This window comes from Parasteatoda tepidariorum, chromosome 5 (genome assembly GCF_982258835.1).
Source record: "Parasteatoda tepidariorum strain Cologne lab strain chromosome 5, Ptep-v5.0, whole genome shotgun sequence".
Lineage (NCBI taxonomy): Eukaryota > Metazoa > Arthropoda > Arachnida > Araneae > Theridiidae > Parasteatoda > Parasteatoda tepidariorum.
The window spans coordinates 58,141,485-58,168,602 of record NC_141759.1 but is presented as its reverse complement, the minus strand read 5'-3'; the positions used below and the strand labels follow the sequence as shown (position 1 = coordinate 58,168,602).

At 29.4% G+C, this 27,118-nt stretch overlaps 1 protein-coding gene across 6 annotated transcripts in view; it reads left to right on the top strand.

Moving 5' to 3' along the window:
* LOC107440695 (FHF complex subunit HOOK-interacting protein 1B) overlaps positions 1 to 26,800 on the top strand; it is a 28,504-nt gene extending 1,704 nt beyond the window's left edge. Inside the window, exons 1-14 of one of the 6 annotated variants that reach the window (XM_043051948.2) lie at positions 83 to 197; positions 2,024 to 2,240; positions 4,415 to 4,679; positions 6,048 to 6,277; positions 8,553 to 8,703; positions 8,789 to 8,947; positions 10,889 to 10,975; positions 12,576 to 12,626; positions 15,351 to 15,518; positions 15,600 to 15,679; positions 17,144 to 18,515; positions 21,973 to 22,156; positions 23,480 to 23,606; positions 26,411 to 26,800. In XM_043051948.2, the coding sequence (XP_042907882.2) occupies positions 2,092 to 2,240; positions 4,415 to 4,679; positions 6,048 to 6,277; positions 8,553 to 8,703; positions 8,789 to 8,947; positions 10,889 to 10,975; positions 12,576 to 12,626; positions 15,351 to 15,518; positions 15,600 to 15,679; positions 17,144 to 18,515; positions 21,973 to 22,156; positions 23,480 to 23,606; positions 26,411 to 26,597 (3,210 nt within the window). In that variant the 5' untranslated portion in view covers positions 83 to 197; positions 2,024 to 2,091 and the 3' untranslated portion in view covers positions 26,598 to 26,800. Of the gene's footprint in view, positions 1 to 82; positions 198 to 2,023; positions 2,241 to 4,414; positions 4,680 to 6,047; positions 6,298 to 8,552; positions 8,704 to 8,788; positions 8,948 to 10,888; positions 10,976 to 12,575; positions 12,627 to 15,350; positions 15,519 to 15,599; positions 15,680 to 17,143; positions 18,516 to 21,972; positions 22,157 to 23,479; positions 23,607 to 26,410 lie in introns of those variants that run through there. The other 5 variants (XM_071185960.2, XM_043051947.3, XM_087164008.1 and 2 more) reach the window with 5 other exon arrangements.
* Positions 26,801 to 27,118: the final 318 nt, after the last annotated feature.

The window sequence follows — 27,118 nt, the reverse complement described above, 5'->3', positions numbered from 1 at the left end:
AAAAACCTTGTTTAAATTTTTTTCTAATTTTTCGATTTAAACTTCTTTTTTTTTTTTTTTTTTACTCAAGAAATTTTCCGGAATTTTGACTTGGGCTCACAATCACTCCTGCTTGCTGATTATTCTGCTGTAGGTCACAATACGGAAATCTTGCCAGTGATACGTTAAAATGTGTACTTTCTGCTGCATATTGCAAAGTAAACAATCCATCTTTTTTCTCATTTCAACTCTGCTTTCAAAACAGACCTGGCAATTTTGGAAATCCATGGAATTTCTTTGGATATGAAAATATGCAATAAATAACGATTATAGAAAAGTTCTAATTAACAAAAAAATAAATATGATTTAATTTAAAAATGTTGTTTACATTGGTTTTTCTTATATAATGCTATGTATCTCTCTGAATATTCATTATGGTTTTTTAATGTTAACCACAATAAACATTAAAATCAAGTTAAATAACCATTTAAAATTTTTTACTTAAATAAAAAAATTTAATTTTATCAGAAATTAATGTATGTAGTTAGGGTATATAATTTAAAATTGTGCTTAATTGCACAGTGCAACTCATAGTTTTGAATTCATAAATTGGAATTTTTTTCTTCTAAACCAATCCTTGTATTGAAAAATCCAAAATGTATTGAAAAATGCTCTACAAGAAATTAAACTTTAAAAAATAAATATACATTTATTATAAATTAATAAGAAAGAATTTTATTGATTCACCTGAATTAACTTTTTATAGATACTTTGAAGGTTCATAATTCAATATAATTTGTTTTCATAATTAATTATTCAATTTCAATTGCAGCACCATAAACAATGCTTTATTTGACGTAAAATTGCAGTTTCCTTACTAATCTTTACACTGTTTATCTAACATAAATGATTATTGTAATAATTCTCATTTGGTAAACAAAGTGGTGCATTTTATTAGATTTTAAAAAAAATTCATGGTAATAAAATGTAGAGATAAGAAGTCATACTAGTAAATTTTGAGATAAAGCTTTTTGAGACATTCAAGTTATAAAACACACACAAGTAATGATAAACATTGCCTCAGTGCTGTTTATTAATTTTGTTAATGGAAGTTATGGGTGAATATAAACTTAAGCATTACCATGGGGATATTTGGTGAGACTCTATTGTATTTGTAAACTTTGCTAGGATACGGTAATCGTGTAGTTACATTATATAGTTGAAATTGTCTTTAAAAAAAATACAATTCTAGTGAATCTTAATTTTTTTTTTTTAGTTTTTGCACTTTATTTAATTTAAGGTTTTATTTAAAATTAAAAATATATATATATTTATTTCAGGGACAATTTGAAATTTAGTTTTTTATTATTTGATATTAACTTAATTATTCTTTAATGTAATAAGAGCAATATCAATTTGTCTTAAAAATCAAAGTATGTATTATATTTTTAAATTAAAGAACATTTAGAATTTCTAATTTTATTAAATTTTGTTTTATAATTAAGAGCAAATGAAAATTATTGTGTTTAAAAAATCATAATTTCAACACAATTTGAATTTTATAACTAATTCTTGCATCTTCAATTTTCAAATTAAGCCCTAAATTATATTTGTTTTAAACGTTTTTTGGTTCAGAAAGAAGTGTCTTCAGTAATAGTTATTTATTTATTTTGACATTTAAAATAAGTAGTACTTTCACATTTTGGAAATTTCGTGTTATAATTTTGATGTTTTCTTCAAAATTTAAAAATTTATTGAAATTAATTTAATGGACAGTTTTAAAATTTTGTTAGAACATACTGAGTGGGAAATTGACCATTAATGGGGCACATTTAGCCATATGTTGTAATTCCTTAGAATCCAATTATTCAATTTGCTAAATTTAATCTATTTCTCTGAAATATTTTTAATTAGTAATTCAATTATCTTTATCACGTTGTACCCTACAAGGTTTAAATTTCATTAGAATTGTCTACTGGAAAAAAAAGAGCATAACAGTTTCAGTATCAAAAGATTTTACTGAATATATTTCTTTTATTTTTAGATCAATTGGAATGATGGCCCGAAAGAGAAGAAATCCTCAGTTATGAATTTCTAAACTTTGCATACATAATGAGTTGGATGTTCAAACGTGATAGTCCATTGCGATCTAGCCTTCGCAAATATTCATTCTCTCTGTCACCTAAATTGCCAGAAGGTGCATGCCTAGAGGTCTTTCAAACACATTGGCATCAAGCATATAGTATCATTGACAAAAATGGGTAAATAAACTTAGCTCATACATGGTGACAAGTAATAACTTTGATGCTTATATATTTTAGCATTTTAAAATATCAAAGTCAATCTTTCTAGTAAACATGAAAAGAATCATAACTTACCCATTAATTTTGATAGGTGATCACCTTCGGGCTTAATACGAAGCTTTAAACGTCTTGCAAAGTTTTATGTTATGATTAGCGACTCACCAATGATATTTTGTCCCATACCTAGTATAAGGTTTTTTTGGGGGTAATGGAGGAAAGAGTTTCAAAATCTTATGAGGTACAGATAGGACACAAACCCTTTTTGGCAAGATGGAATGAACAAAAAATTCCATACTATACAAATGTGGTGTATAAAGTCGTAATCCTTGTGTTCTAAGAAAGTTGGGAAAATGTTGCACCATTTTTAGTACCTTTTACGTAGTGTGCTGGTGTAGAATCTTGCTAGAAGATCCATTTTTGATTTCTAAAGAATTATTTCGACTGCAGAATCATAGCATTTTCCAAAATGACTTTGCGATGTGTTGTGATAAAAATAAATGGTTTTGAACTTTGTGCAAGTTATTATTTTTTTTCTATGTGTACAATTTAAACTGAGTAAGCATTAAATTATAATAATGTTTATTCCTGTTTAGGCAAATACTTTTCATCTTGATTCATAGTTAAACTTACATAACTTAAATCTGGAAAACTTAAAACTATTTTTGCATTAAAGTGGTTTATTATTCTGTGAGAATTGCCTAGATCCTAAAGCTAAGTTTTCTTGTATTCAATTTTTTATACAATTCAAAAACTTTTTTATGTACTCTTTAGAGATTTAGATAGCAGTATTTTATTTCCATTTTTACATGTTTAATTTTAAAAAAAAAACTTTTCACTATATTTTTCAGAAAAATTTTATTTATGAAATAATTTAACACAATGTGTAATCAAATCAAAGAGGTCACCAGAAATTGTGGTTGTAAAAAAAAAATTTACTGTTCAAAGAAAATAGCAACTCTGTAAGTAAGCAACTCTGGAGCTTCTAAAGTATCATTGCATCATTCTTGTAAATCATTAACATTTTCTTTGGAAGTAGAATAATATTGATGGTACTTACCACTAAAAAAATTATCACTAGGATAAAAAAAGTAAGGGAAAGCCACCAATGGAAAAAATATGCACATGATTTTTAAGAGGATCTGTTAGAGGGCTTTCGATTATTTTACCTTTTGAAAATTGTTGATTACAGTTAAAAAGAAAACTATGAAATCTTAAGTTTAAATAACTAGAGGGTCAATTGCCGATTTATTTGTACAGTAATTTTGGAGTATTATCTTATCACTGACAGGGGTCTGTTTAGAAGAAATTTGGGTCCGTTAACGGACCCTTCACAAAATATCTTTTCATAAAAACGGACCCTTCACAAAATATTTATACTTAAAAAAGGACCCTTCACAAAATATTTTAACTTAAAATCGGACCCTTCACAAAATACTTATCCTTTAATCGGACCCTTCACAAATTTGTTTATCTTTATTATTGTTTTGTTAATCAAATAAACCCTTCCTAGGAAGGGGGGGGAGAAAGACAGGTGTAAACGAACTAAATTTTGTCCTCAGCAGACGCTTCTTCCTATATTCGTCCAAAATGAATATTCTGCGTTCAGCAGTTAAGGCTAAATACCAAATATTTGTATGTTGCATCGCTAATTTAGTAGCTGCAATTGCTCTTTATTTTTTAATATTTAATTTTTTTAATTATAATTTTGCAGTGTTGAGCATAATCTTGGTATCTCTTTACAATTTAAAAACTCCTTGAAAAAGTTTTTATGCAATAACGGACCCTATTTGCACAAATTCTCAAAAGCGGAACCTGGTTGAAAGAATGTGACTTGACGTTTATTTTATATTCACAAATTACGAGTAATTTTCTTCACAATTTTACAAAAACGGACCTTTTACAAAATGTCTGGACAGACCCCTGACTGATATATGTTTTCTCCTCAATATACATTTTTAAAACCCTTATTGGAAATGAAGTCACTATATTATCTGGTTAAAATCTGCACTTAAATATAGATCTATTGTGAAGTTTTAATTTCATTATTCTTTTCTTACCAAATATCAACAACTTCTGTTACTCTATATATATTATTTTCTATTCGCTCAGCAATTTTCTAAAATTTATTTCAGGCCATGGCAACAAACATTGCCGACATCTGATGATGTCACTGGTGTTATTAATAATTTGGATCAGATGATTACACTCCTTTTGCAAGAAGCACAACAATCGCCAGCTTGCCTGACGAATGGAACTCCAGGGAGTGAACCAGAACCAACTGGTCCACTTTTAAGCTATCTGTTAATGGAAGGCTGTTTAGATAAACTTTTTACCTGGTCTTTAAGAGCTGGAGAATTCGTAAATGCCTTAAAATTAGAGCAGCTAAAATTTTACGAAGTAAGTTTTATTTTAATCTAAGTTTGAAATTTATGATTAACTGAAGAAAAACTTTAATAATTAAAAAAATATTTTTTTCAGTTAATTTTTTGATAAATGAAACTACTGTCATGCTATAACGAGAACTCCAAACTTAACGTCAATTTATCTATAAACCATATGTTTAATAGAGCTTTGAATCAATATGAATTAGTTTATAGTTTCTTTTACTCACAAGTGAAAACTACTCTATGATATTCTCAAAATGGCAGTAGAGTATTTAAGCTCTTACTTACAATTGCTTTACTAGTTTTAAAGCATGAAAACAGAACTTTAGTAAATGAACTTTAGCCTTGTGAAAGGTTTGGAATCATTACAAATAATTTATTGTTACATTATTTGTAGTATAGTGAAACTTGTTAAATTTGATCATCTGTCTTAAGTTGACCTTCCGAGCCGGGATAGCCTGGTCGGTAGGGCGCTGGACCCATGTCTGAGAGTTCGTGGGTTCATACCCCTCTGACCAAAGACTCCCCGTTTAGTAAAGTGACTGATGCATGCTAAATCTGTCGAGTCGCAAAAGTCCTCCATGTTCCCGTAACAAATCAGTACCTCTGGGGATACTGGATTGAAGATCGACCATTCTCTGATTTAGGTCAAAATTACAATCTGTGGATGAATGAATGGATGTATGAATGGGTCCACCCTATAAACGAGTGCGACATATGGTGTGGCAGAAGTCGAATCCTTGGCCATAGATGGCGCCACTGAAAAACAAGAAACTCACACTGTGCCTTAAATTTGCTCGGTTTCACCAAGCAGGTGTGGCAAGTGACATTAGAAACAACAGCAACAAAGTTGACCTTCTTACCAAGAACTGAATTTATTTTATGTAATAAGAGAGCAAAACTTCTGTAACTTGACCATATGTCTATCTTGTATGTTGACTGCTGAAATAAGTCAAATTTGTCTAGGAATGTTATTTAATGATGTTCCTAACCCTTCAAAAGTTGACTGACAAAAAAAACAAAACTATTATGCATTAGAATTTCACTGAAGATGCAAAATAGTTTGAAGTACTTATTTAAACCCCTTAATGGATTGACTATATGGAAAAACTATTATCTTACATAATAACCTATATTAAATCCATTTTTCTTATATGTGTAAGAATAACATGATATTAAAAAAAACAATGACTCACGCCCTATAAATTAGCCACTAAAGCAACGCATGGTCAACCTACGCAGGTTTCACCTCTGAATATTTTATACTCTCTCACTGAAGAACTAACATTGCTGAGTTCTTCCAGTTACACAAACATATTTGTTTAAAAACTTATAGTTTTTTATTATTATGTAAATATTAATGATATTTTTTGTATTATAGGTTTTAGTAACAAATTGTCATCAAGATTTACTTTTCCATAAGCCTATTGTTCGACCACTCTTACGTCTACTGGCCTCTTGTGGAGAGGGTATTCCTGTTGAAGTTGAAAAAAGGCTAATTATTTTATTAAATACATTGTGTGTCTGCTTAACTCAGTTTCCTGATTTACTTCAAGTATTCTTTGGTGCAAGCTCTGACCATGGCTCAACAAGGTCTGAAAAACGAGACATGTATGTTGAATGCTGCATGGGTTTGTTTTATTAGTTACTTTTTTTTTTTTTTTCGTTTTGATATGCAGTTTGTGTTAGTTTTGGGTATTATTGTGATAGTGTTCATGTATGTTTTTATTGTTGGAATGACTTTCCTTTTTTACCTTGTTTAAATTGAGAATGATCTTAGAAACATTTTTAGACAATAATGAAGTTATTTTTTTTATGAAAAATAAATAAGTGGAATAAGAAATTTCTTAATTTTTTTTTCGAGACATCATTTGCTGCATTTTTTCTCCATACAAATTTATGTTAGTTGTTAAGGAAATATTAATCTCAGATTGAGCTTTCTAGAGTTTATTCTAATGTTATAAACTATAAATAAAATAGCTTAGTTTTAATTTATTAATTTGGTAATAGAAAAAAAAAAAACTTTATTTTTTGTTGCTAATTTACCGGGTTCATAGTTATCCTGATTTTCCTGATACAAAACATTCTGCCCTCATCTATCCTGTTTTTAATGTTTTGTCCTGATATTTCTGATTTTTTTTCTTGTTTTGTTTAGAACATGCCATTTCAACAAATACATAATTTTAAAAGAATCCTTCAAATTTTTAAAATTTTTTTTAACTTAAAAAAGAACTAGACTTATCAATGTCTTAATATTTTTATTCAAAAAGTGAAAAATGGATTATTGCTGAATCAGTATTGGATGTGCATGGAAAAAAGTGTATGTGTATTTATTTATCTCGCTATCTCTCTCTATATATATATTTACATATTTGTTTTAAAGAGGTGGCATGGAGGTGTTTTTTCAGTGTAATTACTTTTATTTTTTATTCCTATTCTTATTTTTTAATTTAAGATATATTTTCACTTTAAACCTTAAGTTTTTATCTTATCTTAATTTAACTTTTTATTTCCCCTCATTGTATTAACTATTTCTGTAATTAGTATATGTATTTCTGAAACCTTCCCTTGCATTTGATGGATGCAGAAATATATTTGTTCATTAATTATTTCATTATGCTATTTGGCTTTTATAATTTCTTATCTATCTTGTAATTTCTGTTTTTATTTTTGAATAATTGTTGATTTCTGTCTGAATTTTAGTAAAGTATTTTTCAGTTTTGAAATTTATGTATTCAAGAATTTTTCTTGCTCAATATTATCTTCATAGTTCATCTGTTAATATTTTGACATATTTGAATTTAGTATTTTGTTGTATGTTTTTAAATACCATACATACCATGGGTTAATTAATTACCATTACAAAATTAAACGTGCTAAAATGTACCTCTTATACTATTTCAAAAATAACTTATTTTTGTTTTACTCTGTACAAGTTTTATGTGCCTAATAGTTTGAAACCTGTACTAGATAATCCAATTAGAAATAATTTTCTAAAGCTATGCTTTTTTTTCTTCTTTTTTTTTTTAAACTTGTACCTGATGAATTAAAAACATTTTCAAGCCTTTAAGAAAATCATTTTTAATTGTGTCTGATATGTTTCAACTCTATTTTTCAAATAATAAGGACTCTCAACATTTCCTCTGAAAAGAAAATATTATTTTACATTCTATATCTTGAAAATATATATATATTAAGTTTGGCATAGTTGTTTATGTTTAGATTGTTTCTCTAATATAATAGTTAACTGGCATAGATTTTTAGCAATTTGTTTTTATAGTAACCCTGTGTTTTTTTACCCAACTATTAGTTTTTTTTTCTGCGATTGTTTACTTACTAAACCACCTATTTAACCATTGAAATTGACTAAAAAACATAATCAGACAGATTAGGAAAAGAATTACCCAATCTCAAAGAATTCCCTATTTTTTGGTACTAAATTTTAAGTTTCAAATTGTCTGTTTTGTATATATATATGTATATATTATATTACTTTACAAGAACTAAATCGTACTTTTAAAATATATTCTCTAAACAATTTATTTAAATTTTTATTCAAGATGTTTTGATTTTAAAAAAAATTACATTTATTTAATTTTTTCATTTTTTCACAGTAGATTTTAATATCTTTACATTATTTTTATATCAGAGTTAATTGTTGTTAGGCAATTATAAATTTTTTTGGGATAAGCCCTCTATGTTTAACTGTTAAAAAAATTAATATGTAAAAATAAAATCATGATAGTTTTGCCCTCGTTTTTTTTGGGGGGGGGGGGCTTTTAGATTTGAAGGTTTTTCATTTGTTTGGACCTTACTGCTATGCTTTGTAATAAGTTCAAATATCATTTAAGCATCCTTTTGTCATAATTTATTTTTCTTTTTGTAGGTTCTTGATTTTTTCTCTTCTCATACCTTTTGTTCATCGTGAAGGCTCTATTGGACAACAAGCAAGAGATGCATTATTACTTTGCATGGCCTTATCTAGAAGGAATGAAAGTATAGGAATTTATATTGCTGAACATTCTAATTTCTGTCCAGTGAGTTCAGTTTTGTTTCCATATTTTTATATTCTCATTCTCAGTAACTTGTGCATTAAAAATCTTTCATTAAATAAATTTGTAGGTTTTAGCTACTGGTTTGAGCGGACTCTATTCTGTTCTACCGCGAAAGCTGCCTCATGTTCCTGAAGATTGGCATCAGTTTACAGCAGAAGACATCTCAGAAATGCCTGAATTAGCCATGTTTCTGAATTCTTTGGAGTTCTGTAATGCTGTGATACAGGTTAGCATAATTTTAAATTACTAAGTGGATTTTGAAATGCATTAAGGATTTCACGAAAAGTGCATCAACCTTCGCATAATGAAGTGTAATCCAGTATGGATTCCAATTCGTTGTGTCACTACTGCTATAGCAGGGGTGCAGAATATGTCCGATCGTGCAAACAAAGTTGGGGCAAGATTCAGGGAGTCCTGGGAAGATTTTTTTGGTTACTCTTACATACCATGCCAACTTACTGTCTAAAAATAAAAAGAATATTTTCTGTTATATTAAATATATCACAAATAACTTTATTTGCCAGTTTGAAGTCTTAAATTTGTGAGTGAGACCTTAAATTTAATTTTATAAATTATTGCTATTTCGAAAATAGATGTGAGTTTTGATTTCTGTTTTTAACACATATATTAGTTTATTCAAGAATGTTTTTTTTTTTTTTTTTTTATATAAAGAAAAAATTTTTATTATAAAATTTTAACAATAAACAGATTTTACTTTCTAAAAATATTTTGGAAACTCAACATAACTAAAAAAAAAAAACTTAATAATTTTAGGGAAAATTTCAAATCAAAAAACCTGTGTGCTGAGGAAATATTTAAGCTCTGAGATTTTTCTGCACCCTGACATTTTAATAAAATTTTCTGTTCACATCTCCTAAAGATAAAATTTTAGTAGTTGACTTGTCTAGTATGTATTAGTAACCATATTTTTTATTATACAGAGAAATGTCTTTACAACCTAAATAAAATTTCAAACTTTAGAACTTTGTTTTAACCCTACCTTTAACCTTTGTTTAACCTTTATTATGAATCCTTCTTCCCAACTAATTTTGGAAAAAACTATTTTGTTATCTGTCTATTCTGTATCATTATTTTCTTTTACGGGTAATGATATTTTGTGGAATAATTAGAAATATGATTACTAATACATATTGGGAAGGTCAACTATTAAAAAAAAAATTTAAGGAATTGATACATTATAGTGGATTAATAGATAAATCATAGTGGGATTCATAATGGACCCCACTCTTCTGTGTGAAAATTATTATAGCATCAGTTTACGTAGTATCTGTATTGTAAAATTATTTTTAATTTTATTTTAGTAAAATGTTAAAACTCAATGGAATTGTTTTGAGTCAAATGTTGTTTTGTTACAACATTTTTATCATAGTTAAGCAGAGATGCCAACTTGCTCCGGACAACAAATATATATTTAAAAGTGGTAGTTTATCAATTGTGATTCTCTGTTTAATAAATTCAATTTGGTAGATTTTTATCCACCACTATCTCGAAATAATTCGTAGGCTTATATAATACACAATTTATAGAATACACAATTTTCTTTTCTTGGCTTGATTTTCTGACAGTGAATTTTCTGAGGCTTGAGAAGTTTGCTTCCGCCAATCGAAAGCGAAGTACTGAAGATAAATTTTTCTTGCTCCTACGTCGGATCATTTCATCCATCGCAAGTTGTTTAGCCAATTGACGCAAGAAGGTTCTGCGGTTTTTAACTTCGTAACCATTTTTTTCGTATGTAACTTGACCATTTATACCTGCTACGTTGAGTAGGGCAGAAAATAAGATAAAATATAGATATTTAATTCATAAAAATATTATATCCATAATACTTGGGTCAATGGTCGCGTTGCACCTGTGGGGTGATTTGAGCTGCTGCAATTCTCCATCGACTTGTTCGAAGGTCGGGAGTACACGGTCCTTTGAGTAATCCGAAGATAGGAAGATAACATTAGGCTCGTCCCCCGGGAAAATCTATTGACGGCAAAGGAGGTGGAAGTGCAGTAAAGATGCACCTGTGAGGTGCGCGCGTCTAACGGAAGGTTAATATGCGTGAATGTTTTGCATTGTTTAATTTAACTCATTCTGCTATTTTGCAGAAGTATTAAGATTTATTTAATTGTATAAAATTTCATTTCCAATATTTTTCAAGGTCGCACATCCAATGGTTCAAGAACAATTGATGGAATATTTATATCAAGGATTTTTAGTTCCAGTTTTGGGACCTGCTCTTCATCAGGTATTACGGAATGATTATATTTTTTTTAACATACTGAGACCAGTGGTTCTAATCCTATTTAAGCATCTTGGTCTGTCCTTTTAAGAAACATTTCTAATTTATGAATAAAAGGAAATTTTACCCACAATTTTACAAACATTGTTCTCCTTCTTTAAAGAAAATATGAATACACAATTTAAAATTTGCTACAATAAGTCTTTATTGCGGGTTAACTACCTCAAGAATTCTGGAAAATCTTCTTCGTTGAAATTCATGAATTTCAATGATACTGATGTATTTTCTGATGAAGAATGAAATTTATTTTTATTCAACTTAGGCTTTAAAAAACTAATTTTTTAGATTAAAGATAAGTTTCTATATTTAACTTATAACAACTTAAATATTACTTCAAGAAGTTATTAATTTAGTGGAGGATAATTTGTACAAACATCAAGTTTGTGTGAAAAATTGTAGAATTTTTTTATAAATATTTTACTTGCATGTTGCTTTAAATAAAAAGTTGTAAAAAGCTAGTATCATGTTATATAAGCTCTATGGGCGTAGAACAGTTTTTTCCCTAAAAATCTAATTTCTGATTCTAAAAAAAAAAAAAAAAACTATTCTCAGTGCCGCGACGGCCCATTGAGGGCTAAGGCCCATTTCAGTTTTCTTGACTTTGGGCTCTGGGGTGCAGACGTTCCGGACAGCCGAGTGCAGAACCCTCAGTGTTTAGTCCCAAGCATGCTTGGTACTCATTTATCAACCCACTGAAGGGATGAAAGGCTGAGTCAACCTTGCCCGGCCCGAGGATCGAACCCAGGACCTGTGGCATGGGAGCGTGAAGCACTATCACTCAGTCACCGGGCGAATTTCTGATTCTAGTTCTACAATTAATACTGAAAAGTTCAATCGCTTTTAAGTTTTCTCAATGGATGATAGCAAAATTTGCATTAGTTTAAATTAATTTTATACACATATTAATTTAAAAGATAGTATGTTATATAAGCTCTATAAGAGTAGAACAGTTTTTTCCGCAGGCATTTAATTTAATTTCTGATTCTAGTTTCACTAATTATACTGAAAAGTTCAATCTCTTTTAAGTTTTGTCATTGGGTGATAACAAAATTTGTCATTAGTTTAAATTAATTTGATGCATATATTAATTTAAAAGATAGTTTTGAGTTGCCTTTTCAATTACATCATTGTTTTATTTTTCTTGATATTAAAAGCAGGTATTATTTGTGAAATATTTTAGCAACAAACCAGAATAATGATTTTAACTTTAAATATTTCTCTATTAATTCACATCCTCTTAGTTTTTTTAATTTTGTGTAATTGTGAGTTGTAATGTTGAATTTAAACCATTATATTTTAAAAATTAGTCTTTCTTCAAAAATTTTTGCATATTATTTAATCTATAAATTAAAAAATTTTTGTATTTGCAATTTTTATTTCTTAGACTGCATACGGTTCCTTCTTATAAATTTTCCATTTTTTTGTCTCATATGTAATAACATTTCTGTACAATAACATAATGCACAATTCTAAAGTAATTACACCCTATTTCTCTCTATTTTCCACTCGTTGCTGCGTTGTTTGTGTCACATTATCTGGGAACCAGGATGCTGTTGCAGTGCCTCTTGAAAGGCTTGAAAACACTTCAAAGTATTTGGTCAGTACGCAGTTGCTTTTCCTCATTGTGGCTTTGGACTAATGGTGTTAATTTACTTGACAATCCTTCTATTGACTAACAAGCCTTCTTAGCACCCCCCTTCAAAACTGTGCATGCTATAATGCACGCATTGACGTATTGCATGTAAGACTAATTTTCTGAGCAATATTCTTCTGACTCAAAATGCAATAGTTTCTTTTATTTATTTCCTAAATTATTTAATTTATAATTTTAAAAAAGAAACCTTACCTTTGTACTATAATTTATTCAATTTTTAGTTTTTTTTTTCTTTATATCCTTTAGTTTTTCTTTTCACTACTTTTTTGTTCAAGCTTAAATATACTTTTTATTTTACTGTATTACATTTATGTTAGAGTGGATAATTTGCTATTTTAATAACTTATTTGTATTTTTAGTTTTAATAACCATGCTGGTTTTAATTCATTATGATTATAAAAATTATAAGTCTTTAATTTTTTACAATTTTAAGGATTTGTTTTTGTTACTATAATTTTAGTTTTTCTTTTATTTAAATGGATATTGTCTAATATTATTAGTGAAGTATATGTATTTTAATATTTTATCACCTACGTATAATCGTTTTTGGTTAAGGCTCATAAGGTACCAATACTAACATAACAAGTATACCAATTATTAAATTTTTTATATTTAACTCAACTTTCATATAAGTGTGCTTAAATTTTTAATATTAGCTTTATTTTCATCTGAAAGCTGCCACAATGAGCAAAACAACTGTGTTTCTAGTAGTCTGCTGTTCTTTTAAAACTTTTATATGAAAGAAAAACATATATCTGCTTTGGCTGATGCTTGTAAAACCACTTAACTCTTCAGTTCACCAGCAATAACAAAAAAATAGCTCTAAGGCATGAAATTTACTTCCATTTAAAAGTATCTTTATTTATATCTAAATTTGTGTGTTATTTAGTATTGATTATTTTATTATCTTTTGTAATTTCTGTTTTGTCTTATGTTCAGTAAAAACCTGCCAATCGAAACCAAACCGATAGAACTTGCAATTGTTCTAGAGTGATCCATCGCTAATATGTATTGATATCAAAGTTTTTTAAAGTTATACAGTTATTCAGATTTTTTGTTAACCATATTGGCGTTAATCCTGGCCTGTGCGGATAATCTGCACTATACCATACTTGCTTAAAATTGATTTGTAAAATTTGTTTAAGAAAAATTTACATTCAAACTCGCTTATAACGAGTGCGAAGGGACTGCAATATTTATTTGAAATTACGGAGTACAGGTTAAAAATGTATTTGTGAAAAATTATAAAAGTTCCAACATACTTACTAAATTATAAATGTAGTACTTTATTTTTTTATTTGTATATTGTACAAAATAAGTTGGTTAATTTGCTTTGAGCATTCTTATTGTCTCATTGTTAGTTAATTTGCTTTGAACAGTCATATTGTCTCCTTGTTAGTTAATTTGCTTTGAGCAGTATTGCTGCCTCTTTGTTAGTTAATTTGCTATGAACAGTCTCTGTTATGTTATTGTTCTTTTGATAGAACTCATGACCTGAAAAATATCATATTTTGCACTTGTAAAAAGGTTCATGTGTTGGCTGGTTTTATAACTCATTACTAACTTCCAGTTATCTATTAAATATTATACAAATTTTTAGAAGAAGTATTAGCTAAGCTGGAAAGGTAGACTGAATGACAAAAATATTGCTCACTAAAACCAGGTTTTGTTTGTTTAAAACAAGCTGTGCCCCAATAGACTTAACTGCATTCCTTACCATTTTCAGGGTGCCTACAGACTCCTTAGAAACTCCTTAGAAATAAAATAGTCTCCAAGGAGTTCTTGGAACTACTTAGATTTCTAAATTAGTCTTTAGAAACTCCTTAGATTATTGCACTGCGCAGATGAATTTACTAAGTCCACTAATGAATTTGCTGTCGAAGCAGGGAAACTAAATTATATGACTTAACTGTCAAAATCTACTAGTTCAAGAAAAACTTTAAAAGAAAAAAAATTGAATTGCATGACTTAGAAGGAAAAAAAAATGACAGCAAATAATTTTAATTTTTCATGTTGCAAGCAAATTTAATTAATAATTTATTGTGTTTTTTTTTTTTTTTTTTTTTTTTTTTTGTTTTGTATAAAATGCCTTAGATTTTTTTACGTATTCAAATTTAAAAATATAAGATTTGTAGGTTTTTATGTTAATTTTTAATATCAGTACTTTAACAAGATTTATTAAAATATTTGAAACTGGAAAATGTATTTATGCATAAAAGTGATAACTTTATTTATTTTTCTTGATGAAGTTTGACAAAGTCAAAATTTATAATTTTTTTTTGTCTAAAAAATATTTAATTTACCATTAGATTACTAATCTGGAAGCAGTTAACTTTGTAACATCAAAGTATTGAGTTCTTCATCAGATCTAGGCTCTCGTTAAATCAAGACTTGTTATGAGCTAAGTTTGACTGCATTGTTTGAAGATATGTTTGATAGTTTTAAGTTAGATAATGAGCACAAGTAAAATAATTAATTTTTATAGAAACATTTTATTTTCAAAACAAATATTAAGTTTATTACTTTAGTTGTCTAGAAGAAAAAAAAATTCCAAATTTTTCAATTATTGATGTCTTGATGTTCGGTTTTTAATTATTTATTGTGTATAAAAATTCACCAAGTTCAACATTGCATTAAAGTTAGAAATCAATGTATTTTATATTTTAGAACACAGTAGAGGAAATTGTTGCTACTACTGCATATTTGGAACTTTTCATACGTACAATTACTGAACCAATTTTAATACAAATGTTCTTGAAATTCATTCTCAGTTCCTGTTATGATGGTCATCGAATTTTAAATTCTTTAGTTGATCGATTAGGGGCACAAACAAGGGTTAGTATATCATTATTTTATTAGTAGTACTTTTTAGTTCCTGAAATAAGTAGTGTAAAATGTATTATTATTTCTTTACAGCTCTGTCTTGTTACGATGTCATTGTTTCAAAGTTTGCTGGAACTAAATTGCGAAGATGTTTTGTTTGAATTAGTTTTTAGGTACGTCAATATTGATTTTTTTCATGAATCATACTTATGCCTAATATAATTGCTATTTTATTTTTATGTTACTATATATGCATTCGATTTCTACATTTTGCTTTTGTTATGCACGCTTCTACATTATCGTTTCCACATAATTAAAAGAGTTTTTAGGTGCAAGTTTAGCAAAATAGATCAATCATTAATTTAATCAAGTGATTTTCTAGAATTAAAAAAGTTTCTTTTTTCAGCTTGCACAATTTGATGCTATACATATGCTACCAACAATTTATACAGTCAAACCTCGATATCTCGAACTTGAAGGGAGAGGAGAAAAAATTCGAGATACCGAAAATCGAATGTTATCGATGGTAGAATGAAGAAAAATGCTCTTTACATACCTTACTTACTATTCCATATTTATTGTAAAAACAGTTTTTATACTTTCATTTGAAAAAGATTTAATTGTTGTTTGCTTTAGAGATGCGTAAGGAAGTTTGTAACACTTTCTAAGTGGACTATAGCTTTAAATGTCTCCTGTGACATATTTGGCTGCCTCTCAATAAATCTCCTTGCAGTGTCCACTGCAGAAAGTGCTTGTTTGTTAGTAACATTGGGTGGTAAATCTTCGATTTCCTCATCCTCTTCTTCTGATAGTTCACAAGAAGCGTTCGTTTGAGCGATGCTATCATCCCTTTGACCACGCACTGTTACTGCATCATCTACGTTTACAAAATCATGAAATTTCATGTCATCAAGTTTAATGAGTCCGGTCAATCTGTACCAATCTTTTTCAGTGTAGTTTTCAGCAGGATTAACGATATTGATTGTTTGACTACTTACGTGATCTTTAATGAATCCAGCCTTCTTGAAGCCATTCATTATCATAGAGAAAGACGCATCATTCCATGCCACTGAAGTCTTTATGTCCATTTTTAAAAAAAAGTTTATCATTATGAGAATTGATTTTCTATTCTTAATTTGTTGAATTTTTTTTTTTGGAATAGTTTTGTATTTTCAGAAGAAAAATCTACACTATTCATGGAGAGAAAAAAATTCAAGTTATCGAGGGATTAGAAAAAAAAATTCGTGAAATCAAGTTTTTTTTAACATTGAGTGTATAGGAAATTTGAAGGGAATTTACTTTTCTTCCAGATATCGAAAAAATCGAGGTTCGAGTTAGCGAGATTCGACTGTATATGAATTGAATAACATTTTTTGATTACCAGAAGCTATTCAAAAATATATAAAAAGTAATCAAATTATATTTAAGGCATGTTCACTAATTGTGTTTTTTAAAACAAATTAATTATCTGTTTTTTTTTAAAAAAAAAAATATATTAAGAGCAAGACTGTGAATAAAGTAAAAAATTAGGATTTTTTATACTTAGTTCTTTAAATTAATGTAAATTTTTTAAATAATGCATTTAAAAAAATAACTTCTTGTAAATATGAAAAAAGTTAAAACCTTTCCTCTTACAGGTATTTGATTCCTTGCTCTCATGTTATGGTGAGCCAGCGAAGTAGAGTGAGAGATGCGGACTTGTACAATCAAGCTGCGGACAAATTCTTATCTCTCATTCCAGCATCGTCGGTGCTTCATAATACTGGTCTAAACTCTATGCTCACAACTAGCCAAAGTACGCCTCTGTCATCGCTGCCATTCTCCGGAATCAACCACATGGAAAACTTGCCACCAGTCAGCCGGGGTGGAAGTCTTCGTATAAAGCGCCATCATAGATCACCGTCCACTAATAGCTTTGCTTTTGGGGAACTCGAAAGACTTCAGTCTGCTATTCCTAAGACTCAATGGTATGTGAACATACCTGAAACACAACTATCTAGTTACATGGACTATTTGAGAGATGCTCATAAAAAAGTGAAAACTTGTACTCTCGCATGTAGGTGCTGGTCGTTTACCTACGATGGCCTCGATCCACCTCCAAATTCTGTTACGGACTCTCAAGTTAAAGAAATACAGCCTAATAGTTGTGAAACAAATTGTAGTGCGAAAGTTTCTGTAAATAAAGATGAGAAAAATCAGCATCTACTTCAAAAAGCCAACATTAACTCCGATCGCCAAGTTTTGGAGCTGTCCTCTAGAAATTTAGCAGTTCTACAGGACACATTTAACCAAATACAAAGGGACAGATCTATTGCCATTGAAAGAACAGAAAAAGTAACTAATTTGAAAGACAATCACAAAGGATCGATACCTTCTGACATACTCGATCAAATAGTCAAAGCAGAAGATGAAACAACGTTTTGGAACTTAGTGTGTTCTACAGAATCACTTTCTTCCAAGGATAGCGTTGAAGACAGTTTGCAAACAATTGATAGTTATTTCAATGAGTTAGACGCAGGTGTTGGCTTCGAAGGTAGAATTCACGTCTGCTTTACCGAACCGGCCGATTTGAAAGACGAATGCTCAAATGCAGACTCTGGAGTTTTTGAGTGTAGGGACAGTTGCATATCTGAAAAGGACTCAGACAATGCATCTCTGACAATTATCAGTGCCAAATCTAATGAAAATAACTCCTCTTTATTTATAAGTATACCTCCTTCTACAAAAACTGATTTAAAAAGAAGTTCCACATCAGTATCTGAAACAAGTACAAAAAGTAACAGTCCAGCTTCTCCTGGAAGTTGGGAGTCATTTGGGACTCCAAATATTGGTCCATTTTTAAGCATTATACTTGCAAGGCTAGAAATGATGATGCAGAATGATGTATATACTAATTTACACTTGACTGGTCTCATTTCTCGTTTAGCCTGCTACCCACAGCCTCTGCTGCGGTCATTTCTTCTAAATCCCTCCTTAGTTTTCCAGCCAACCGTCCGATCCTTGTTTCAGGTAAGATTTATAATAGTTTTACCTTTAAAATTGCATTTTTCTATCATCACATTTTCTTTGCAGATGAATATTTTTTTTTACAATACTTTAAATTACACAATAACAAAAATACTTTTTTTTTATTTCCAATGAGCTGCACAATCGGTCTTGTCGATGAGCAGACCTAGTGCCTTCTCCAGAGGTGGTATTCACTCTTTCAGTACCACCACAATGGGTGAGATACCGTTGGTCATGTTAATTTGGACGTCTAGTTTCTGCCACACTAAATGGTAGCACCGAGACTCTATTTGGATGCTAAAGTGCACTAGGAATTTAATTTTGCTGGAAATGCCAAGAGCCAATAAGGCACTCCAGAGATCTTTTACATGCCGCATAATCATACGACATGGCCGCTGAGGATTTTCTGCATCCCGAAAATCCGGTGTCTGGGCCGGGGATCGAACCTACAGACTTGGGCTCAGAAGGCCGACGACAAACCAGCTGCAGCCACGCAAACAATACTTTAAATTACATTTAGATAAAATGATAAGAATAAGCCCTATGGCAGAATATTTTCAAGCTATCTGCAACAAAACTCTAGCACTAATATCTTTCTTCAAGCTACTTTTAATCATAACAAACATATATGTTACTAATTTAAAATAACAAAAACTAATATAATTTTTTTTAAATTGAACACGTAATAATTTTTATTCTAATATTAGGGGTGATATCCTTGCGTTTTTTTTTGGGGGAGGGGCACACTATTTATTTCCCTCTTCGCATTTTGTAATTAATCATCATAATGAAAAAGTAATTTAAAATCCTGCAATGCGTTGCCGGAAGAAAGATCGACGACGAAATCACTCGAATCGGACTCTATAAAGGATATCGGATTTAAAATCTATGAAGAAATTAATAGCAATAACTGCTAAAAATTCGATAGAATTATGCTTTAGAAAGTAAATACTCAAATGCACGATTCGAATTTTCCATATTGTTTGAAATATAACGGGATATTTTAAAAACATGCAAAAATTAATATCAATAGCAATAACTGCCGAAAATTCAATTGAAACATTACTGCGATTTACGATACTATCGGCGTAAATTGAGCAAGTCAAATGGGTGATTATGTATGATTCAAAGATTGCATGTAAATTTCTGTATAAAAGAAAACAAAATTTTTTACTTTTCAAAAGAAAAATCTTTCTGCAAGAACTTTGTAACGTTCTGCGACAATGTCGCCGTGTCACTGCGATTCTGCCACGGGGAGAATAAGTAAAGATAACATAATGAAAACTTTTTAAATGTTCTATAAAACTACAAATTTAATGACTCCAGAGTATCGTCTGTATTGGATTCAATTACGTTAGCAATATCATCATAAGAACCCCACTCTGCAAAGGATTCTTCTTCATTCTCATCTGTTGAGTCGCATATAAAAATTGCCTTCAACCCCATCCAAAGAATTTGAAATTCCACACATTTTAAAAGATTTTACGATTGCATTTGAGTCAGCATTTTGCCACATGTCTAGTATCATTTGACACATGACGTCTATAGAAGCACCACAGAAATTTCCTGCTTTTTGTAAAAAAAAATTTCTTCTCGCGACTAACAGATCCTGGCAACCACTTTTAATGTAAGTTTAGTAAAGAAACAAGTTTCAAACATTACTAATTTCTCGAGTCTGATTCGTACAGATCTTTTCAAGTCTGCCAATGAACGGAATGAGAATGCCCCTGTCGTTAAATATTAATAAGAATCTTGTATTTCTTAACGTTCTTCACTTTTTTTATTACACGATATATGTACATAGTAGAGAGTTACAAAGAGTAAATTGATACAGTTGTTCATAACGGTCTCACTATGTTGACTCTCTGATTTTCGTAAAATTTGGAGATTTAAAAAGTTTACTTAAACACTGGGATTTACAGTACTTGTTTAATATCTTTATGTTGCTGGTAAACCCTCACATGGAAAACATTTTGTTTGCAGACCTCATCATTTTATGTTGTTCTTAAAACTTAATTTTTTTTATCAATAATCCCAAAGTTACTGTGTTCTACTAGATATTGGAAAAAATATATCACTGACTTTTATTAATGCATCAATAGAGAGGAAAATTGTACAAAAGTAAATTAAAATAGCAGAAAAAAGAATTTAAAATGTTTCTCCATAGATTTTTAAATAATATTTCCTATAAATGATTTTAGCATAGTGAAATGGATGCAATTGTTTTAAAGCCAGAACCATCCTGTTGGGGTTTTATTCTGTGGATGGTTCTACATTAAATGCATTACAGTACTGAAAAGGGCTGTTTATATAAATATGTGTCATGTTTATATAAATATGTCTCATATGTAAACATGCAGAACAAAATCAAATGTTGGATTTTTTATTTTAATGTCTAAATTTGTTTGAAGGACCCACTGTATTGGCTAAGAAAGTTGGTTTAACCAATAGCTCGTAAAGATTGACTTCCAAACTATTAAATGAAATATAATTAAGATTTATAGTTCCACGCCTGGTAGGAGAATTTACGGAATGAATCTGCAACACTATTTTTTTAAATCCAAATTTGTCTGCGACCTCAATACATTCAGACAGAGATTATCATTGTAAAAATTCAGCTTCTTCAAAGATGCATGTAGCAAAACTTGACTTAAACAGTAGCCTTTAAAGATCAACTTCCCAAGTATTAAATGAAATATAATTAAAATTTATAGTTCCAAGCCTGGTAGGAGAATTTACGCAATGAATCTGCAACACTATTTTTATAAATCCAAATTTGTCTGCCACCTCAACACAATCGGACGGAGATTATCATTCTAAATATTCAGCTTAATCTAAGATACGTGTAGCAAAATTTATTCACGTAAGGTTCATATATATAAAACACTTTATGTTTGAATATAAGTTGAATTTTATACAACGATACTAAAAATGATTGATAAATCTCTATATAGATAAGCTTGTAAATACATAACAGAAAGAGAAAAAAATCTTTAAAGGTCTTCTCTCAATTTTTATTTGAAACACAAGTTTAGAGATGTTTTTAAAAGGAAACATTTTCCCCAAATAGTTTGTTTGCTTTTAAAAATAAATAAATAAACTAAAAAGAAAATCTACAGATGCTGTAATAATGTACAGTGCCCGATACTGGGCTGGAACATTTTTGCTATGCTCTTAAAATCCAACATATCTTGCTCTATAGAATGAAAAGTATTTTACTCGCAATGACTCTTTTTTGTATTAATTTAATTTGTTTTCTTTTTAATGAATAAAAAAATTTACATTGAGAAAAAATTTCCATGAACATGTGAAAAAATATTTAATAATTTTCTTTAAAAATTTTTTAATGATTTATAACTGATTCTTTGATAATTTGAGTGTAATTTGTATTGTGTACATTAATACATGTTAAGAATTTACAATAATATACAAATGAATAGATAATAATTTTTTGTGTCAGGTTTTAGGTTCTTTGAAGCAAAAAGTAGACAGCTATTCCTATTCTGTTGATAATTATGAAGACTTAGTTGAGCAGAGTAAGCGGTTTCTTTTCACAAGGATTCAACATATGCAAGAATCAAATACTGTTCGAAGTTATTCTCGATCTCTAAATCAATGTCCTCCCATTGTAGAAATTCAAAGAGGTATGAACCATGTTCCATTTAAAATCTTCTTATTTTTAAAATTGATATTATTTAAATGCTTTGCAGAAAATTTTTGAAGGCTTAAAAAAGTATTCTATTTTTCAAAAAAAGAAAAACAATTCCTGTTCTTAATTAAGACAGATATCACAATTAGATGGCCAGTCGGTGAATTGACTACTTACCTCACAATGTGATTCTGTTGTTGTTTCTCATCTCACTTGCTAATACCAGCAAGCCTACTATGGGAAACCAATCGAGTTTAAGGCAGAGGAATGCATTTCTTGTTTTTCAGTGGTGCCATCTATGGCCAAGAAAATGCTTTCAGCCACACACATGCGTGTCACAGTCTGTTTTAGACGAGGACCCATTGATACTGCATTCATTTATCCACAAAACTTAATATTAACTCGAACCAGAGAACGATCTATCTCCAATTCATTACCCCTGAGGTACTGATTTGTTATGGGAACTTGGAGGACTTTGTGACCTTGACGAATTTAATATGCACCCGTCACCTTTTAACGCATAGGGATTCTTCAGCCAGATTCTGTTCTTTTTGAAGCAATTATTTTTCTGTTCCCCCATAGATCTGTTTCCCCATAGATTCATTAAAAATAAGCTTCTCCTTTTGGAAATTTGTAGCTTTTTCCTTTCACTTCTTTATTTTGTTTTTGAAACAGTGTTTCCATGTTAATATAATAAATAGTGTCTTTGAGCTACATAACTATCATTTTGTTCATCGTTGATATTTCACTGTATTGCAGAAAGTTATTGGTCCAATACCAAACTTGGTCCAGTTTGGCTTAGGTATCAAAGTATTTAGTCTTAAAAAATCTCAATTAGAAAATGATCATTTCAAAAAAAAACTCAGAATACAAATCTTTTTTAAGGCTTTCCAAAATTGCTCATTTATGACTTTCATTCCATTAATCAAGTGCTAAAATAATCAAAACCCAAAGCAAAAAACTATAAAGTGGATTCCAAACGTAAGTGAAAGATATTTTAAGCTAATTGTTGTTACTGTTTTGTGCTAACATAATTTAATTGCACATTTTCTGCAATCAATAATAAAAATTATTAACAAAATTTTAAATAAAATTTTAGTTTGTTGATTTTACATTGTTTTTAGTTCAATCCTTTATCATATTGGGTTTTTAATCTCGCAATTTGAAGGACTTTATTTTTGAAAAAGATTCAAATATGAAATTTATTTTGCAAAACTAAAAATATAGGCTTTGACTCAGATATGTTAATTATTATTTAAATTCTTTTCTTTCATTTTTCATTAAAATAAAGCTAAATAATTCTTTTAATTCTTAACAGGAGAACCTCGACGTAGAAGTCTTACTAGTTACTTGTTTCGTAAAAGTAGCAGTTTCTTAAGACAAAGAGAAAATGCCCTTAGTAAAGAGCCAGTGTTAGAATCTATTTCTGATGGACATGGATACAGGTATGTAGAACTATAAATTCATATTTGCTCTTCATGATGTATTTAGTTATCATGAATATGTCTGATATATATACTGAAATGTGCAGTATAGCAAAATATCACTCTAGTATAATTTCTAATGCTAAAAATGCCTTATACTTGTGATTTCCCATGAAAATTCATACAGTAAATAAGTTTGGAAATAATTTTTATGTAATTATTATGTATTGCAAAAAGATAAAGCTTAGGTTTTGAAAGAAAAAAAATCGTTTTTGTTCATTATCATCCCTTCTTCTAAAGTGTTTAGGAGTGTTAAGTTATCATTTAGTTAAAAAGTATTTTATATTTAGCTAATTATGTAGTTATTAAACATTTTAAATCATTTTTTTAGTAACAGTATTTCACTAGCGAATTTTTTTGTTAAAATTTTATGATGTTATTGGGTCATTTTCTAAAACAAACTAAAAAACCTTTTATTCCATGATAGTTGTGTATCTCATTAAAAACCATAAACGGTGGTACTTATTTATGATAAAAATTAAGGGCTTGCAGCAATTTGCTTTTTAAACTTGGGTTGGTCAAAGTTATGCAAATTAAAAGCTATTATTCACGAAATTGAACTAAAAGATATCAAAATAAAAATTGTTCAGGTTTTATTTAATTTATTCTTAAGGTAAAAAAATAATAATAAGCACTGACTTATACTTGTAACAAGGTTGCTATGCTACCTGAAAAAGCAGGGAAGTTAGAAATTGTCCAAAAAATTGGGGAATTTAACATCGTTGAGTCGAAATCTGGAGTTTGACTTGGCAAGCTCAAAGCATGCCTGTTTTAATTAAACTTGTTACTTGTTAAGAATTCGTGGGAATCATTAAAATTACTGTTCTACATAAAAATTATAAAGCTATATAATTTTTACTGTAGTTTAGTTAATTCAGTTTTTTTTTTTTTTTTTTTTTTTTGTAAATCTACTTGTTTTTTTATCATTTTTGTCTGCTTCCCTATTGTTTTTCAAATTAATTCATATATATTTAGAATGTGTTACAATGTGCAATTCTTTAAAACGTTCGATTCTTGACGATTCCGTCATAATTTGATAACAATTTATCCCCAATTAATAATTATTTTTTGGATTCCTTTAACATGGTTTATCTGATTCTGATATTTTTAATACGATGCCATTATGACATTCAAAATTGGACACTATACTTTTGAATTTGAATACTTTTGACGCGTTCGATTCATGATGATTCCATCACAATTGATGACAGTTTTTTCAGCAGTCATTTATTATTTTTTTAGCACTTTTCACATGATTTTTCAAATCCATGTTATTTCCTGATGTCTTTTTTTTAGCCTTTGTTGTTTCTTTTTTTTTTTAATACTAATTTTGTAATTATTCTAATATTATGTTTTGACAATAAGCAAATTAGAGTGATACTTTTTTTGGCAGGCTTGATTCGTTATGATTCCATCGTAAATTTCTATAGATTTCCAATCGTTTTTCGGTAGATTGATTTTCATTTCATTTTTCAACATCTGGTGTTTTAATACGAAGTTAGTTACGACGCTCGATTTTTAGTTACTTTCTGACGCGTTCGATTTGTGGCGATTGCAATTCCAATTTTTTAAATACTATTTTATTAAAGCGTGCAAATTTCGTGTTAACACATCCATTTACTGACCCTTTTGATTCTGGATTGGGTTAAAAATTTCTAGGCTATGGAGTTGAACATTGATAGTCGTAAACTCTGAATTAGGTTGGCTGTTCAACGCCAGTTATAAAGCATAGCATTCCTGCAACAGCCCTTTGTGGGCCAAAGGATCATGGAAAATTAAGATTCCACAATTTTGAAATCAACAGTGTGATTGTGGCAATGTACACATGCTGCTTTTATTTCACCCACAAGCTGGTACTCATTAATCAGAGGCTAGAGTGGTTTATGCCGCCACTGGGGATTGAACCTCAGTTCTTCACCGTGATAGTTCAATACCTTAACCACGGAGCATTATTCACAAGCAATTAGTGCATAAAAGCAGGCACATTAACAGCAGGAAAATCTATTTGCTGTTTTTCATGGTAATATTTGTTACTATGAATAGAATTTCCTGTTTATCCACTGCTTAGCTATAGGCTTGTGTCTGAAATGGGTATGTGTTTCATGGTAAAACAGATATGAGGGACTTTATATTTTTACTGCTTATCTAGATTTTTAAAAAAAATTTGAGCAATTTTAGCTAAAAATAATGTTTTAAACTACTGAAGTTAAAATACTTATGACTATTTGGATCCTATTTTTCCAGAAAGCTTCAATTACGCAGTTTAACTCTAGGAAAAATTCCTTTAAATCTGAGTCGCACTATACTCTTCATACTTTTCCCATCTCTGTTACTGTGATTTCAGCTAATCTTGCATTTTCCCCCATGGCAGTATGTTTCAACTTCTTATTAAAACATACTGCTGTAGGGTGAAAAAAAAGCAAGATTTGTCAAAATCATGGGAATGGAGAGGGGAAAAGTGTAGAGAGTGGAGAAATTTTATAAGTTTAAGATGCCTATTCTATTTACAAAGAGTATAACGCAGGTTTAAGTATGATTTTAACATTAAATTAACCATTAAAAAAAATCCTTATCTCAATCACGAAATCAAGACTAGCAACAAACAAGTTCAACTGTATTTATAAAAACTTTAATCCAGATTAAAATAATGATCTACTTTCTTTCAGTCTGTTATAAAAACCAAACAATTTAAGTTTGAAACATTTATCACTTGGCCATAACAGTGACTCAGATTTGTTTTATGATATGTGGAATTCTTTCTATAGGTACGTCAGCAAACCAGCTCCTTTCTCACTGGAGGGCGAGATTGAATCAATTAAGGCTAAAAATGCAATTCTTTGTGCTGTAGTTCTGGAGGAATTTCTAAAAGAACTTGCTGCCATCGCTCAAGAGCATTCAATTGTCCAGTTGAATCCTGAATTTTGGGATGATATTGATGCTCCATGGGATTAAATTGTTGAATAAGTTTTTTTTACTATAGATATAGTTAATATATAATATATGTATATATTTCAGCAATCACCTTTGATGTGATGATTTTTCAATGTTTTTAACTGAATTATTTGAGTTGTAACTGTGAGTTCTCCTAGGAAGTAGATTTAATGGGGCTAAATTGTATTGTGTGACTATTTCAATGTTACAGTTCTAGTCAAAAACCAAAATTTTAAGCTTTACTAAAGAAATTGTTATCAATGAATTGTGTAAAAAAATGAAATGGTTAAGGAAATATTTCTGCAAAGATCAACCTAGATTCTTCAAATACTTTCATTTTACACTTTTAATTTTAAAAAAATTCAAATTAAATTTTTTATTTAATTATGTTTGTTGTATGTAGTAGGTTCTGAAAATGTATATTGTAGTGTATATCAAATGCAAAACATATTTGATTGCAACTTTTCTAATGTATATAATAGTTTTTATAACCTATTAACTGTTTATGCACTCTTTAATACCAAAAAAAAATATTCTTAATT